A 16,029-nucleotide genomic window follows, 5' to 3' on the forward strand; every position below is an offset into this window, starting at 1 on the left:
GTTGTTCAGGACACTTGAAACGGCCAAAAACCTTGCTAAGACAGTTCATGTTGTCATTTTCCTGAATATTTGCATCCATCAGTTTATACAGAAACCAAGTAACCAAACCAAAACACCATTGCTTTATTGTATTGATAGATTTACTTCAAGGACAAGTGTTGTTAATGTGAAAAGCAGAATATTAAGTGGTTATAATCATTACCATTGTGTTGGTGGTGCAGTAGCTACTGTAAATATTTGAGGTGCTCTTGTGTTCTCTATTAAACAATAACTTAAAAAAGAATTCATTACAAATGTACAGCCTTTATAAAGTACAGTTAATAATATCACAAAATCCTATTACAGCAGTGTTTTCAAAAATGCCCTTGTATCACAAATAACATCAGTAGATATTGTTTAAGCCTAAACTTAATTCTCTCAATGGCCTTCATTGTCTTTTTCTCAAATGCACACACACTCCCTCACACACACACAGAAACATACGCCCTGTTCACTATCATTTCATACTGCATCCAAACATGTACACCGCTGCTGTTTTTCGCCAGTCAACAGAAGCAAGGTGAAATTACAGCTCTTTCACCTTGACGACCAGCAAGTTTTCAATTGCACATAATGCAGATGGCGCCTACAGTAACGTTATTATACCGATATCACAAGAAGATGAAAGACATTTGGGTAGTATGAAGTTTAATCGTTTCATTTCTATCCTATGCAGCGGCAGACATCTTGTTATATAGTTTGTGGATATGCCCAGACTGTTGCTGAGAAGACGGAGCAGACAGAGATATGTAGAGTTAACTATTAGCCATGACTACACTACACAGCTTTTGTACTGTTTAACCGGTCGAGCAGGCACTGATGCAGATATTTGGCTGAGAGTTTGTTGTATGCACCACATGAGACAGACTGAAGTGAGAGTCTAAGCAAAAAAATCAATGTGTGTACAAGATCTCAATGGGTTGTAATTAAGAAACATTTGGCATGCTTTATAGTAGTCCTTCCTACTATATATCAAGAAAAACAAAAGTCTGTATGGTTATAATACCATAAACAAAATGATCATTGTATCATTTTTTTCATATTGCAGTGTTGCGTAAAAAGCAGGTTACACAGTGGGTCAGGCTCCTTCCTGCTCTTGCAATGTTGTGTGTGTATACAGTAGATATGTGTGTGTTTGTGCGTGTTAGCGTTGCAGTATTTAGACTGTCCTGTCAGCGCCCGAGCGTTTCCGCACAACCTTCTCCTGGTTGACCTGGTCCACAGCCAGCGTCTCCAGCTCTGCCTGCGGCGGGGCCAGGGGGGGGGTGCCGTGTGGGATGCGGTGCGCCACGCCTACGTGGGCCCTGTGCTGCTGACGGTCTCGAGCGGGGCTGTGGCGCGGGCTGGCCGTGGCGCCCAGAGGGGGGGCGGGGGAGCGCTCCGAGGAGATGGGAGGGATGACGGCCGGCCGCTCGCGTACCACCTGCGGTTCGGGGGATTCTCTCCCGGCCTGCAGGAAGGGCGTGGGGTCGGGCATGGCGTCCACCGTCTCCCGTAAAACCACCCGCCTTCCATCTGGACCGAGCCGGTACACCTCCGTCAACTCTGGGTGCAGAGGCTGCGAGAGGCTCTTCTTCATGCGGCGGCGTGGCGTCTCAGGCTGTCTGTCCTTGGCTGGAGGGGGCGTGGGCTTGTATGAGGTGACTGGACTGACGTTGGGGCTGGCTTCGGACGAGCTGCCGGCCAACAGCTTCTTTTTAGTGGCGTGAAGTTGCGAGGTGAGGTAAGCAATGGTGCTCGCTCTCTGCTCGAGCTCCCCGGACAAAACGGCCAGCTTGTGGCTCTTCATCTTGAGCTCCTCTAAATACTTCTTCTCCCTCTCCTTGATGGTGTTCTCCAGGACAGAAATCATGGCGTTTTTCTGCTCCAGGTCCCGGAGCAGCTCCGTGTTCTCCTCCTCCTTCTTCTTCAACTGGGCCTCAAGCTCCTCGCACCTTCTTTGCAGCTCCCTACAGCGGGCCTCACTGCTGTCTGCAAACACATTGCAAGACAGTTATAGGTACATTGTGTAGGAATTCCCCCCACCTAGCGGTGTGGTTGCATATCGGAACGTATTCTTGATGTTGCATTCACGTGAAATCGGGCAGACGTCAGACAGACAACAGATGCTGCATGTAACAGGATAAACAAGCGTCTATGTAAACAAGTGGTCATGAGTTTCCGTGGTTACCTACGGTCACGCTGCCACTGAACGTAAAAAATGGCGATGCAACATGGCAGCTTCGGTTCGGTGCGTCGCCCACTTATGTATTTGTAACGACTTGTAACAACTCATTCTAAGGTACGAGAAAGCTTTTATTTGTATGCGGGTGTGATTCGACTTAAGTGAAATACATATTTATGAAAGACATATTTGATTTTTGCCAAATAAGTTACATACTGGGGCTTTAAATAAGATGCTCTGACACATATGCACCAATAGGTAGATGTAGTAAATATCAAACATGTGTACATAAAGAGAAAGAAGGAAAGAGGTGCAGACGCAGAGACACACCTCTACCCAGACTGGCCCGCTCATTAGTGCAATAAGTGCAGACACTGAGTATGGGCAGTCAGCTGACAGAGACAGTATGATCTCACATTACAGCTTTGTAAACAGCAAGGGCACTGCTCTCCTCTGACCTTCATCACTGCTGCCCCCACCCTGCCCTGCCCCGCCCCACCCAGTGATAGCTGATACAGCCATGTCTGCATATGTGCAAAATTAAAATACAGTTGTGTACTGTGGATATAAATGTGTTAATTATCGTCGTCTGGTTTCCATTTCCCTCATCAAGCACATTTCTTTGATTAAGCCCCAGGGAGGGTTACAAAGATGAGTGTTGCCTATCCCTAATTTTTCCAAGGAGGGAGGGTGGTGGTGGGGGGGGTGGTAGGGAAATTTTCACCCCAGCTGGAGCAGCTGAGCCCTGCTGCACTAAGCAGGTTGCAGGCTGTGCATTAGTGCTGTGACAGATAATCTCATTTCCTGCACTCCAATCTCTGAGATGTCCCACACTAACATGATAGTGCCTCTAACAACATTGTTCAGATCTGGGCTGGCCATGTTAGAAGGCTTATAACATGCTGCGACCCTGGTGAGATGCAACATGCTTCCTGTTTCGGCTGCACCGATCGGTGAGATCATCGGTAGCCTGAAAATAAATTCAACTGCATGCCGCCTGTTAGCGGCCTCACTGTCTGTACTGTGTGCTGTAAGGCAAGCCAGTATAAAGACAGTCGAGGCCAGGCCTGAACCACAGTGTTGTGACTCCATGTCATGGCCATGGTAACATGGGGGAAGGGCAGTTGGCAGTGAGCACTGGGACCTCTAATGAACAGTAGGGAGTCCCACAATGCAATGCTTCCTGGGTGGGACTTTGTTACCAGGAAACAGACAGAACCCTCTTCTCTCCCGGCCGTCCACTGACACAGACCTCTGTTTCTGCAGAGAGCACAGATTTACAGGCCTGACTGTTGGAGGGTTAGTCTGCTGCTCTGCACCGTCACTATTTCAAACACTTGAGTGTAAAAATAAAAACTGCACTCTAAGTAACTGAAGTATTCCTTAATCAATCTAATCTAACACACACATACCAACAACAACAACAGGTTTTAAATCCACATTCATGAATTATTCAGTAATGTTATGTAAGTTGAGGTGGAATAGCACTTCAGGTCAAGTCACACCACAGTAATTGTAGATGAAAACACGAACAGAGAGATGACACTGACAACACAGGTGAGAAGTTTAACGGTAATAAGTTCGGAGACACATTAATATTTATGACACAAGACATTAAATGTCACCAGTGACGTGGGTGTGTTCTTTACAGTATGATGGAGGCTTACCTGAGGGGTCAGAGCTTCTCATAGTCAGCTCATATGTCAGGTCTGTAAAAAAAAAAAAAAAGGAGAGGGTTACTCACATGTCTGTGTCATATGGGCAGCTATCAAACAGCATGATCCTCAGACAGCCTTGCATGTTTAGAGAAAACATGTCAGGGCTTTTCCATATGGTGAACGTTAGTTTAACAAGATTAGTGAGAGTTCCATGTCAACTTTGCTGACCCGTTTGCCAGGGATATGCAAAATCATGGGCTGCAGTATACTACAGTGTCCTGATTTTCTTTGAGCTCAGCAACCACCTTGCTTTCATTTGGAACAGAGTATAGCTATTACTGGTGGTATGATCAATACACATTTTTCTGTGTTGCATCGCTACAGTGCAGAGTGTACTCACTAATGCTTGAGTGCATTTCCCACAAGCCATCAAAATCTCTTTAAAAGGTTTAATAGTGGCACCACAGCACGTTTGTTGACTTTTGGTACCAAATATCCATTTAGACTGTAGAATAAAAGGATCATTACCCAGCCCTGCTGCTGCTTTCAGATATTCTCTATGAATATCTTAGATGCGGTGGTTGCGTGAACAGCAAAACAGCACTTGTGGTGGGCGCACTCACCTGTGCACTGCTGTTGTAGTCTGCGGATCTCAGCGTGTAGCCCCTTCAAAGTGTTTGCATGGTCCTGCTGGAGGAACAGCAGGTTTTTCTGTGCGCTGTGCAGCTGATTTTCCAGGGTGACGTTTGCTGATGCCATGGCTGATAATGTTCAGACACACACCGGCCGTTGCAACCTCCAGACAGAGACAACAGGGAGACGGAGAAAGAAAACAGGGAGGAGGAGAGAAGAGGATAAACAAAAGTCAACCCATCTGATAAACAGGCTGCTACTTTTCACCCTTTTGCACGTAAACATCTGGGTTTGGTTACGTGCTCTGCCTTTGCTCTGACTGCAAACTAGGAAGCACAATTTACTTTATAGGACAGATCAACTAATCTGTAGTGACTCTACAATTAAGAGTCACTACACCTAACTAAACAACAGTAATAAAAAAAAAAGTTACAACCCTCTTTGTTGATTAAAGAAGAGACAATAAAGTAAAAAATAAAAATAAGAATACATGTGTGGGCTATCACTGTAAGCATGGGTCAATACTAGAGTAAGATGTAGCAGGAGAGGTGATCACAACTGACTGAGCAGACATGGTGTTTTTGTTTGCTGTAATTAGCAACAAATCACTGAAATGAAGCTATTGATTTAGAGGCTGAGTGTGAGCAGTGAGTGCCTTCAGAAAGCTAACACTGATCTAATACACCCTAATCTAATCCTCACTCTATTTTCTAATTTTATTAGGATATTCGACCGAAAGAGAATAAACACTTCAGATTCTTACACTGGAATTTAAGTGTCAAATTAGAAAAGTCATATAGGGGAAATACTGTATCCTGTGTCACAGTGTCTATTTATATGGTATGTGTAAGAATCTAAGCTGATAGACACACATATTGACACCGGGTGTGGCATGGAGGTAGCCAGCATTGAGCAGGCTTTTTTTCCTTCTCGTACTTGCCCCACCTTTCTCTTCCCTCCCTTTACTAGATGTCCTTGTCTCCAGAGCCAAAGCAGAGTGAGAGAGAACCGATCATTCAGGCCCAACATCTCCACCCTCTGCCAGACATCTGTACTGGTTTAAGAGTTGAGAGCACATTGATCCCTGTGAAACACCCCTCCTGAGTGCAGATAAAGCGTCTCCCTGCATACATAAGTGTGTTTGAATAAAACATCCCAGAGCTTCTCACTCTTACATCATCAGCTCGCTAGCATGAATAATATATTTCATGGTACTTTTGCTGGACCCAGTTTAAGAAGTTGTCTGTGTGTTTGTTTGTTTTTTTCACTGGTTAATGTAGGAAAAGGAGGGCTTGTTAGGACCAAAACACTGGCTGGTAATCATAAATAGAGCCAGTGATGTGTCATAAAGGATGAAGAGATAATCTATTATTGATGAGTAACGTGGTGTCCTTCCAGTAAACCCTGCGCTGCAAGCATATCACTCATCCCATCCCTTTCCTAGAATAGCTTCCCATTTGCGAAGATGTCACCCCAGCCAACTTCACAACATGGCCCCAACATGCCATGATGGCATGGGAGTGACAATGGTACGAAGTGAATTAAGAACTTCAGATAATCAAAGTTTATCTCTGTTCAGAGATAATGTGGAGGGCACGTCTATCAGTAGCTCTGTCTGTTTTAAAAGGCAGATTCATGTCAAACCAACAAAACGTGTGCTTCCACTTTCCATGTCTTTCTTTTCCTTATGCACAAACCAGCATTTCCCCAAACAGAGAACATAAATAATCAATGAACTGCAGCAGCATGAAACACTAGCTAGTAGCTACAGCCAGAGCTTAGCCCCTGTCTCTGCTCAGCTCTGCCAGTTTCTCTACACACAAATATCCATACTTCATCTTTGTGTTTGACTATGTGGACTATACAGTCAAACATATTCTGGGATGATCACCTATAGGACACGGACACGCTTATGTTTTTGTAAGCTTCAACACCTATCGCCAACCACGTCAACAATAATAATAATACTAATAATAACATTAAACAACTACGGCTAAATCAGTTTAAGCGTCACAATCAGTGGTTCTAGTTCTAACAGGATAAAGAGCCTGGTGTTAGCCGGCGGGCACGGTTGATACTTTCCACGGCACTCTCAGTTTCAGCACCTGCATTGCGGACAGCACCCGAACCCACAGCTCACATTAAACCGCTGCTGCTGCTGCCAGCGAGCTGCTGCTGCTGCTGCTGCTGCTGCTGCTGCTACACGCACATTACTTCACATTCAACGTTATTGTCAGTCAGACCTCACCCAGGACACGACCTTCTTTAATCATGAGCAAACACAACGTTTAGTGGTCGTAAAAGATTTGGAAAAAATAAAAAATAAAAAATAAAATAAATCCGGGGCCTGGTGCAACATTTCACTTCCCGTTGTTGTGAAATGACCTGATGTGCTGAGGATGCCATTTCCTACGGTCATCATCACAAAGAGTGTCCTTGCAGCTGATGGTATGTGATGCTGTTGTCCAGGGAGGAGCTGTCCACTTTCAGGAGCCGCAAACAAGCTAACATCCGATACATGCTATTCTCAGATGAATGGAGGAAAACGTCAAAGTCCCTTCACAATCCGACACCCAAACAACTGAATGCTAAACACAAAGAGAAGTGTGCTACAGTGGAGTATAATGTTTGAAGGTAGCTCTGATAAATTCGATATTGAATCCACCGAATAGGTTTTCGTCATACAAATATAGCGTTTATGAGCATTTAGGAGGGTTACCTATTGGCAGCTGCCACCCTAATAAGCAACGATTGAAGGTTTTCTAACGGAGAAACAACAGGACTAAGGGACAAACCCATAACAGTTAAGATGCCACTTGTGATCACCTACTTAGACGAAAGACGAGTTGAAAATCGTCCGTGATAGTAAGCAGAATTATATATTCTATATATAAATATATCAGAAACTGAAACAGGGGAAGTATGTATGAGGCGTTAATTGTGCTAGCCTCGCTCAACAGCTAACGAGGCTACAACAGCACATTATCTTGTGGGGCTTACCTTATGGCTAAAAATAGGTGTTGGTCGAATATCTCTCAAAACGTCGGACACTGTCGTTGAGGAAACGAGCCACGCCGGCTAAGTGCGTTCCGCCTCGCGGGGCATGTCGTGATGCTGTGACGGGCTCGCCTCGGTCGGGTGAGAGGAGGGCGGCTGTGTCAGTATCCTCTCATCTCCCTGAGCTACTAGACAAAATAAAGCGATGCATCATGGGAAACCAGGAGAAATTATTTCTAGCCTTAGGTCATTCAGCGACTACTTTGAACCATGTCAGTCAACATAAGCAATTACAATTGCAAGTTAAAAAAAATAAAAAATTAAATTAAAACAGATAATTGCCACAAAAGATTTTACTAACCTTACAGGACATGAAATGCAGAAGTGTCAGGGACGTGCGACGGTTTTCATTGACCAGCGTCGTCACCATAGCAACAGAATGTGTCACTTATTCAGTAGCGATGCATTCACGCCACCTTGTGCCAGCTTCGGAATGTAGAGTTTCTGAAGCAAGTAAGTTGCCTGGTAATGTTTTAACACTTTCTACATTGTGGCTAGGTGTCAGGTTTAATGTTCAACATGTGCCAAACTGCCAGGATGAAGCAAGTTAATGAAAATAGATTAAAGCTGCTGGACAGAGAACAGCGAGTGGACAGCAGAGGGGAGTGTTGCTCTGCAATGGCAGTAAAGGGATCTTGAAGGGAGTGAACTGGACTGGGGTCAGTCCTTCTAATGGAACACAGCTCTGCCTCAGTTCAAAGCACACCAGAGAGGATGGCTGTGTGCCTCTCTCAGATATGCACAAAACAGAAGTTCCTCTGTGTTTTATGAATTCTATTCATTTTTCTTTTTTTTCTTTTAGCTCCTCTATTTATTTTTAAAATGTCACTGTGTTTGGTTTCATTATTTTCAATGCTTGTATTTTTCATAATAACCTTTTCAGTAAATGATGCATTTAAGTTATTTACTAGGCTATAGCAAAATAAAACTTCAGGTTTGCCAGTGGGTTCTTGTCCTCTTAAGAGACTTTTTTCTACCATAACAAAACACTGAGACATCCAGCAAATCATTTAAAAAAAGATGTCTGGATTACATAGCTGAAATGTGTAATTCTCCATTGAAACCCTTTTGAATATGTTTGACTCGGTCTGACTCTTTATATATGTATATTTTATTATACATATTTTATTATCAATATACTATATAGCCTATAATATTAATGTAAATAGACAAGACAGTAGAAAAATAGGTAGGTGAGTGCACATCTGATGAAGCTACTTTAGTAAATGTGTTTAGAGATTACAAATAATGTTATATGCTAATTTGTATGCTAATATCACTTGGTTTGCTACATTTTGTTGTTGCCTCCTATGCAGTTAAACTTTGCTTAGTTTGATAATCAGCACCCTTGACTCTGAATTTCCTAGTCTGAGTTGTGAAATCCAGGGACACAGAAGCCTTTTCACAGTGACCCAAAGTATCACCTTAAATTATTTCTGGCAAAAGAAATTCCTCAGTGGCACAGCTACTGTGTAAAATGATATAAAGCAAAAACAAAGCATCAGTTTTCATTCCCAAACTAAGAAGGACTCTCACATTTAAAAAGAAAATATCTTGTGGAATAAATGGAATTATTGTCCTGCTCCAGAAATGTTACTTTTCGGAAGCAGCCTTTAATCTCCCCCCCTGGCTATGGCATGTTTGTGATAGGGATTAAATTCTTCTCGTTTCTTTATTTTTAAGGTTTCTGGCACACCTCCAAGCTGCCTGCAGAAAGCAACCAGTTGAGGAGAAGGTAAGTTATCCTCACCTCAGCAGGAGAGAGGTGAAAAATAATTCCCCAACAGAGACCCTCACCTTCCTTGTGATTTGTTTAACTTACAGACTGGTAGAGATCTTCATATATCATAACAGGTAGTAAAGTAGCTCAATGAGAAACACCAATCCAAATAAAACACACGGGGTTGACTCTGGACTCCTCCTGTGACTCCAACCAGTTTACAACTATTGTTTTTTTACCCTTTGCCTACGAGTGATCCGGTGCTGGGTTGAATCCAGCTGAGAAATGTCCTTCACACAAGCTGACCAAAGCGTCTCTCCCACCTGAGGCATCCACAGTGGGATTTCCTTTAACAATCTGGCAGGCCTCATAAATATGTCTGTGATTTACTGCTGCGTGTGTCTGTAGATTGACATTGGGTTTTTTTTTATGAAGAAGGCAAGAAAATACATTCTCTCAGACACAACCATGCACTCTGATATATTCCAAGTGACAGACAGACAGACAGACAGTGGCGAGGTCGCTGGGCATGGGTCCTAAATGTCATATGTTACAGCACTCAAAAAGTAATAGAAGGGTACTATTAAGCTTTTGTTACAACTTTTGGACATCAGTCAAACATCAAAAATCACATTTATACCACTTTAAATGTGTCTCATTGGTATAGTTGCTGGACTACAAACAGATAGCACAGACCCTTCTCAAATTCACGGAATTACAAATGAAATGTAAGCACATGGCAGCCCGTCTCAAATGGCACTGTTTTACTGCCCCTGCTCTGACAAGCTGCCAATAGCAACACTTCTCAGGTTGTAATAGTTTTACAGTTATTATATTGAGGTTGGCAAGGCAAAATGCCTTTAAAACCCTGAAAGCCTCATTTAATTTTCCAAGACCTTTTTTTTTTATTTGTCTGTCCAAAGAAAGTCATAATCACTCGACTGTTGAACTGAATGTGTCATTTATGTGAAAACTTCAAAGTAAGCCACTGACAGTGCGATGGCTTAAATTTATTTCAACCTTATAACAGTGTATTTAATACTGGATATACAGTATCATCATGTGGATGCAATTGGGCAACATTTAAACCTCAGCTGACATCTTTAAAAATAATTTGTCATCTTAATTTCTAGTGCTGTAGGCAGTGTGCTTCTGCATGCTAATACCCCACACACAAAGAGGGCACAGCCATTTTCATAGAGCCATTCATCACATTTTAGCCAGATGTTGAGTCTTTAACAGTGGTTTTGAATCCTCTCTCTGTCAAATGGTAAATGGACCTAGAGATTTTTCTATTTTGACTTGCTCTGTGTGGTATGGAAAGTATTTGTCTATCCGAGCCCTTACACAGTATCTACAGTATGAATGCCGTAGCATCTGGACTTTATATGATTCCATTTGAAAATAAAGAGGCCAGAATATGTGAAACGGACACTTAAAGTAAAGGTTATTTCAACAGCAATCAGCTTCTCTGACACAGTTTTGCACCTTTCAATTAATTCATGACAAATTTACTAGCTGACAAAACACAGAGAGGAAATTGTAGCCAACATGTTACATAGGGCCCACATGGAAAGCCCTGCTATGGAACCACTGCAGCACAACTGCCAAAATGTCTGTGCCTTTATTCTGGTAATGAGGGTGGACGACAGGAAACCATGGTTTCTATGCAACATTTTTTTTTCGTTTACAGTTTTTTTTCTCCCTTTAACAGTCCGGGGAGAGCAGAGCACTCAATGCCATTTAAAGTGACACATTAATTACTAGTGGTTAATGGAGCACTAACACCAGGCTTTGAAGTGGCTGTAATTCAAGGTGCCCGCACAGTCAGCCACAACAGGAAAAATGTGTGCCATGGTATAATCCTACCGCACACACTGGCACAAGACACATTGTGATAAGGCACATAATTCAGTTTGAACGAGCTAATGAAACAACTCGCTGGACGATTCAAGAGAGAGCAATTTTGAGAATGAGCTTTGAGTATTTTGCGACAACAAAGGTAACATTTTAGAAAATCCAGGGGAACTCAAAGTAAAGCAAAGGCATCGTGTAATGTTCTTCATTTCAGAAGCTGATATAAATGTTGTTTGTGATCGTCACTTTATGTAAACCATGTACAATGAACATATGAATCAATAAATAACATCAAGGGGTGTGCTTCCTATCATTTATTTCATTGCTTGTTAGGCAAGAGTTACACAACAATATAATTAAGAAACAGTACTGAACATCTTAGAATTAAAATATTCACAATAAACAAACCATTCTTTAGACATTTTAACAGTGGAGGTATATGGTTTTTCTTGTGTATACAGTTATGTCATCAGCATAGATTTGCAGTTCTCTCTCATGGCATTGTGAAATTGGGATTATTGATAACAGGTAGCCTAACGCCTGATCCTATGATATGAGTGCTATAGATAAACATAACATACATTTCAAATGTTTGAAAATTAGAATGCTTTGATTGTCTGTGTGTCTAATTAAAATACAAAATTAACAACCTTTCTATTTCAAGCTTCGACTTTATGAGCCTTATTAGGTTTCACAAAGTTGTCTCAGTGGTTGTTCAGGTGCATATTATGTAAGTACTGTATGGCCTTGAGTAATTAATTTGAGGCTACCTTGTGTGGTAAAGTTATGTGCTAGCCCTTTGTTTGTGGTGGACACACTCCTCTCAGATTATCGCAGTTTGGTCGACAACCAGGAAAGAAGCAGAGGCAGACATGCCTTTCCTGGACACAGAGCAGTCATAAAATCCTCCAGGCTCCTATTTCGACCACCTCAGCCATCCACTCTGCACCACCATAATCACGCCTGCAAGATACAGCTCAGAGATTCTCTGTTTTTCCAGAGACACAAGAGGTTGGTTGTAGGTTTTCCCTGTTTTCAATAGAAATATTTCATCCTGGTGTCTAGTCACAATGAGGATGAGAATTCTGCTGACTCCTTCATTTCATGTCCCCATGTTTATCCATCCTCAAACCACTGCTGGAGTATGCAAAAAAATCTTTGTACACTGGATGTTCAAACAGCAGAGAGAGCACGCCTCTGAAATAAAATGTACAGAACATTGGCTGCCAACGCTGCCAAATTATGCACATGTAGACTGCCTAACTTTCATGTTCATACACTCTGTGAAAAGGTTACAGAAAAATGTCAAATCACTTGCCAGTGCATGTGAGTGCTCTTGCTCTTGTGCCCTTGCAGAGAGGAATCCATACATATACATGAGGTGTGTGCTATACAGCAGTGACCCCTGCAGAGTAATGTCTTCAACACTGCCGTGACTGTGCTGCAGTAACCTGCATCTTCAGAGGTGGTGCACCCAGAGCAGAATGTCTTCTATTTTTTGTTGGGGGTCTGAACAGTCACCGTTTAATCCAGCGAGTGAGGGAAGCCTCCAAACCTTAACTCCCCCCCCACACACACACACGCACAAATCATCATGCTCTGCCACTTGCAGTGAACACAGTGAAGTAAAATGCTTGATACCCATTAAACACATCTGCAACACCGAACACTTCAATTTGACATTTTGGAAAAGAGATCTCTTTTTCAAGATTGATACCACTCTCATATTTGACCGCTAAGTATAAGACTACAGCAAATAGCTTTAGAAAACTAATGGAGAAATGTGTCTTTCTTTGATCCACAGGAAGAAAATAAAATCTTTTTTTTTTTTTTTTTTCACTTCTGGTCATAGCACTTTTAAAGCTAAGTTAACTGGGTGTTGGTGATATCTTCATTTTAAATAGGAGAGTGTTAACCTACTGTATGAGTGTTATTGAAATGTTAAAATTACTCTTCAGTTTACAAAGGAATATTAATATAGGTCAAGATTAGTCCCCCCAAATTTCTTAGTAGCAACAAATCATAATTCTGCAGTTAAAAAAAAAAATGTTTTTAGGATATTAAAATTAGACTGATGTTGTAAAAGCTGCTTCAGTTTGTGGTTTATTCTATGCGTTAATTGCCCTCACTCAACTCAGGTATGTGCAACTTCAGCTCTTCTTTCCAGAGTGTGTAGCTAGCATGCATGGGGTACATGCTGAAGGATCAAATGCTGTAAATAAACACTCACTGCTGTTTATACATCTCACATATGGATTTTAGTGCCTGTGCGATCTCCAAAGGCCTTGGGCCCGCTCCAGTCAAGCTGGGCTACTCATCCTTTAGCACAGGACTCCAAATAAAACAGAGCTGCCTAGCCAAGCAAAACCCACTACAGAGCTATTTTCCACCATCTGTGTGGCCAGGCAAAATACAAGGAAACCATTTCAACCCTGAGGCCTTCCCACATCGAGAAACACTAGATCAGTCAGATTGACGAAAAGGCCCAATCAACACACTGTCAAGGCCCTTCCTAAAGTTGTCCACTTCCTCTGTGGGGGTAAGTGTAAAGCTTCACCTAACCTTGCGCCTCTCCCAGCAGGAGAGCTGCTTCACAAGCCCCACCCTGTCTGAGGAACCTTCCTGAACTGAAAACATTTGCTCTTTAACTAGTGTCTTTTATTTCTTCCCATCATTTGAGTCACACACATTTCAGCCATATTGACAACATCCTGACTTCCCACACTGGTTCAGGACCTTCCATGTTCCTTGCCAGATATTCTCCTTCACACTGGTGCTGTGTTCACCTGTTGCCAATGTCTCCCAGAGTCTTCCAGCTGCTCTCTGCGGGCCTGTTGTCTTTTTAGACGTCTGCAACGGGGACGCCTCTCCTCAGCGAGGCTGCAGTGGCAGGGTCCTCAGGGCCTCATGGAGGGACTCAACTTGACTATCCTCTTTCAAAGAGGACTGAAGAGGATGACAAAAAAACCCAAGCCCAGCTGCTTGGATGGAAACCCAACACCAGCTGGGCTCTGTGAGACCAGTCAACACAGGAAAGCCATGGATTACGGCCTCCACCGCCACACCATCTTCAGTAACGCCACTGTTGTCCTTGGCTGCCAGTCCACCTCTACTCCTAGGGAAGGCTCCTCCACAACAAAAGTATGAACATTTTATGTGTCAGATGAAAGAAACTCAATTACTGCACAAAGGAAAACCAATATTCAGTCTATTCACTGCATTTTTGAATTATATATAACGTTGCTATTGTTCCACCATCAGAACTTTCCCCTCCAAGGACCTGGTGCATGATTTTATCTTGTCTCATTTTCATTGTGGGGCGACTATTCTATATTTCTCCAATAACTGTTTTAACAAGGCACTCAAACCCAAGACTCTGCTCATGGTTCCTCTAGTGCATACTCTGCCGTTTAGTGGCAAATGTGATAGAGTTTCATTTCAGGAAATTCTTTCCATGCTGTATTTTCATTCAAGCAGGGGCACAGCTCTGACTTGAAACTCCATGACAGGCCTGCTCCAGTGCCCCAGAGTGTGTAATGAAAAGAGTCTTTATCTGCCACTCATTCAAAGTTGTTATAATGAATGACAACTTGTCAGAAACTCTCAGAATTGAAATTACTCAGAAAACAATCAGCGATTTAAATGGGACCTCCTGGGGCTGACAACAGATCTGCTTTCTTGTGTTATAGAACGTTCCAGTCAGATTTCTTTGTGCACTTAGCAGGTAAACCACTGTGATAACAGCAATGGAAATCTAATGGTGCATGCACAGAATCTGTGATTTTATTTTCCTGGAGCTATATCAGCGATAAACACGCCTTGACATAAATCTCTCATTTAACGGTTTTGTTCTCTCTGTTGGTGTAAGGGAGCGCTTAATGAATCAAGAGCTTGGCAGCGATCACAGCCTCCTGGCAATGACAGCAGCAAACATCAGATGACACAGTGTTCTGACTTGTACCTCTAAATGCCCCTGCAGTAATGTAATAAATGCTGCACAAGAACTTACATGCGACTTTGGTGCAAAATTGTACTGAAAAGGATTGGTTCACAAAGGTCAGACTGACAGAAGATTTACTATTATTATTGTGTTAGTAAGACAAACTGAACTACACATTGCTCCACAAAGGAGACTGTGATCGTCTTTGACCAGAGGTCTGCTGGTGCGGAAGGTGATGAAGGAAATTATACTGATGAAGGTGACATGCATGAAATAAATTACACAGACTTGATGGAGGGAAAAATTGGAATTGGGGTCTGTGTAAACTAAGCTGCTGTCTGTGCTGTCGGCTCGCTGCTGGGCGGGCAGCTGGTGAGCTGTCAGGGTGAAGTGAACACGGCAGGAACAACAACACTCTGCCATCACAGCTTCTGCCCCCAAAATGGTAATTACTTAGTAAAACGGACAAGAGGAGCAAAATTAGGCTAAATGTGATTTGCACATTTTGTATAATTAGGATTCTGTTTTTATTTTAGCTACACTTATTTCAGATGACTGGGGGAGCGAATAAGAGTCTTTTGAATATGGTGGCACTGAAGAAATTCAATGTGTAGGCTAACACAGATTTGGCAGTTGCACTACGTCATATTGCCAACGACCTTTATATGGTTGAGGGAAAGTAGATCCTTTTCTATCTTTTTTAATCTTTCTCAGGGTTGAATGAGAGGAGCTCAAGCAAACACAGTTGGTTAGCTTACCTTAGCACAAAGAGTGAAAATAGGGTGGAACAGGTCTCTTAGCTTTGTTAAAGGTAACAAAAACATCTACTAAAGCTCATTAATTCACCTGTTTTGTTATGTTTGATGATCCATACAAAAACCCATGTCAGAAAACAACAATTTGACATTTCACAGTGGATTATGTCCCCACACTATTTTGCTGTAGGACCAGTTTCCCTTGG

The 16,029-nt window shown here is 42.5% G+C and overlaps 1 protein-coding gene across 1 annotated transcript; it reads right to left on the reverse strand.

Moving 5' to 3' along the window:
* Positions 1 to 107: 107 nt before the first annotated feature.
* Positions 108 to 4,698, reverse strand: ccdc92 (coiled-coil domain containing 92). The gene is made up of 3 exons (XM_085787472.1): positions 4,485 to 4,698; positions 3,871 to 3,912; positions 108 to 2,010 (listed from the first exon to the last, which is right to left on the reverse strand). Exons 1-3 carry the CDS (start codon positions 4,618 to 4,620, stop codon positions 1,199 to 1,201), a joined length of 990 nt encoding a protein of 329 aa, XP_085643598.1. The 5' UTR covers positions 4,621 to 4,698; the 3' UTR covers positions 108 to 1,198.
* Positions 4,699 to 16,029: the final 11,331 nt, after the last annotated feature.

Source organism: Trachurus japonicus, chromosome 9 (genome assembly GCF_045865225.1).
Source record: "Trachurus japonicus isolate A0001 chromosome 9, Traja_1.0".
Taxonomy (NCBI): Eukaryota; Metazoa; Chordata; class Actinopteri; order Carangiformes; family Carangidae; genus Trachurus; species Trachurus japonicus.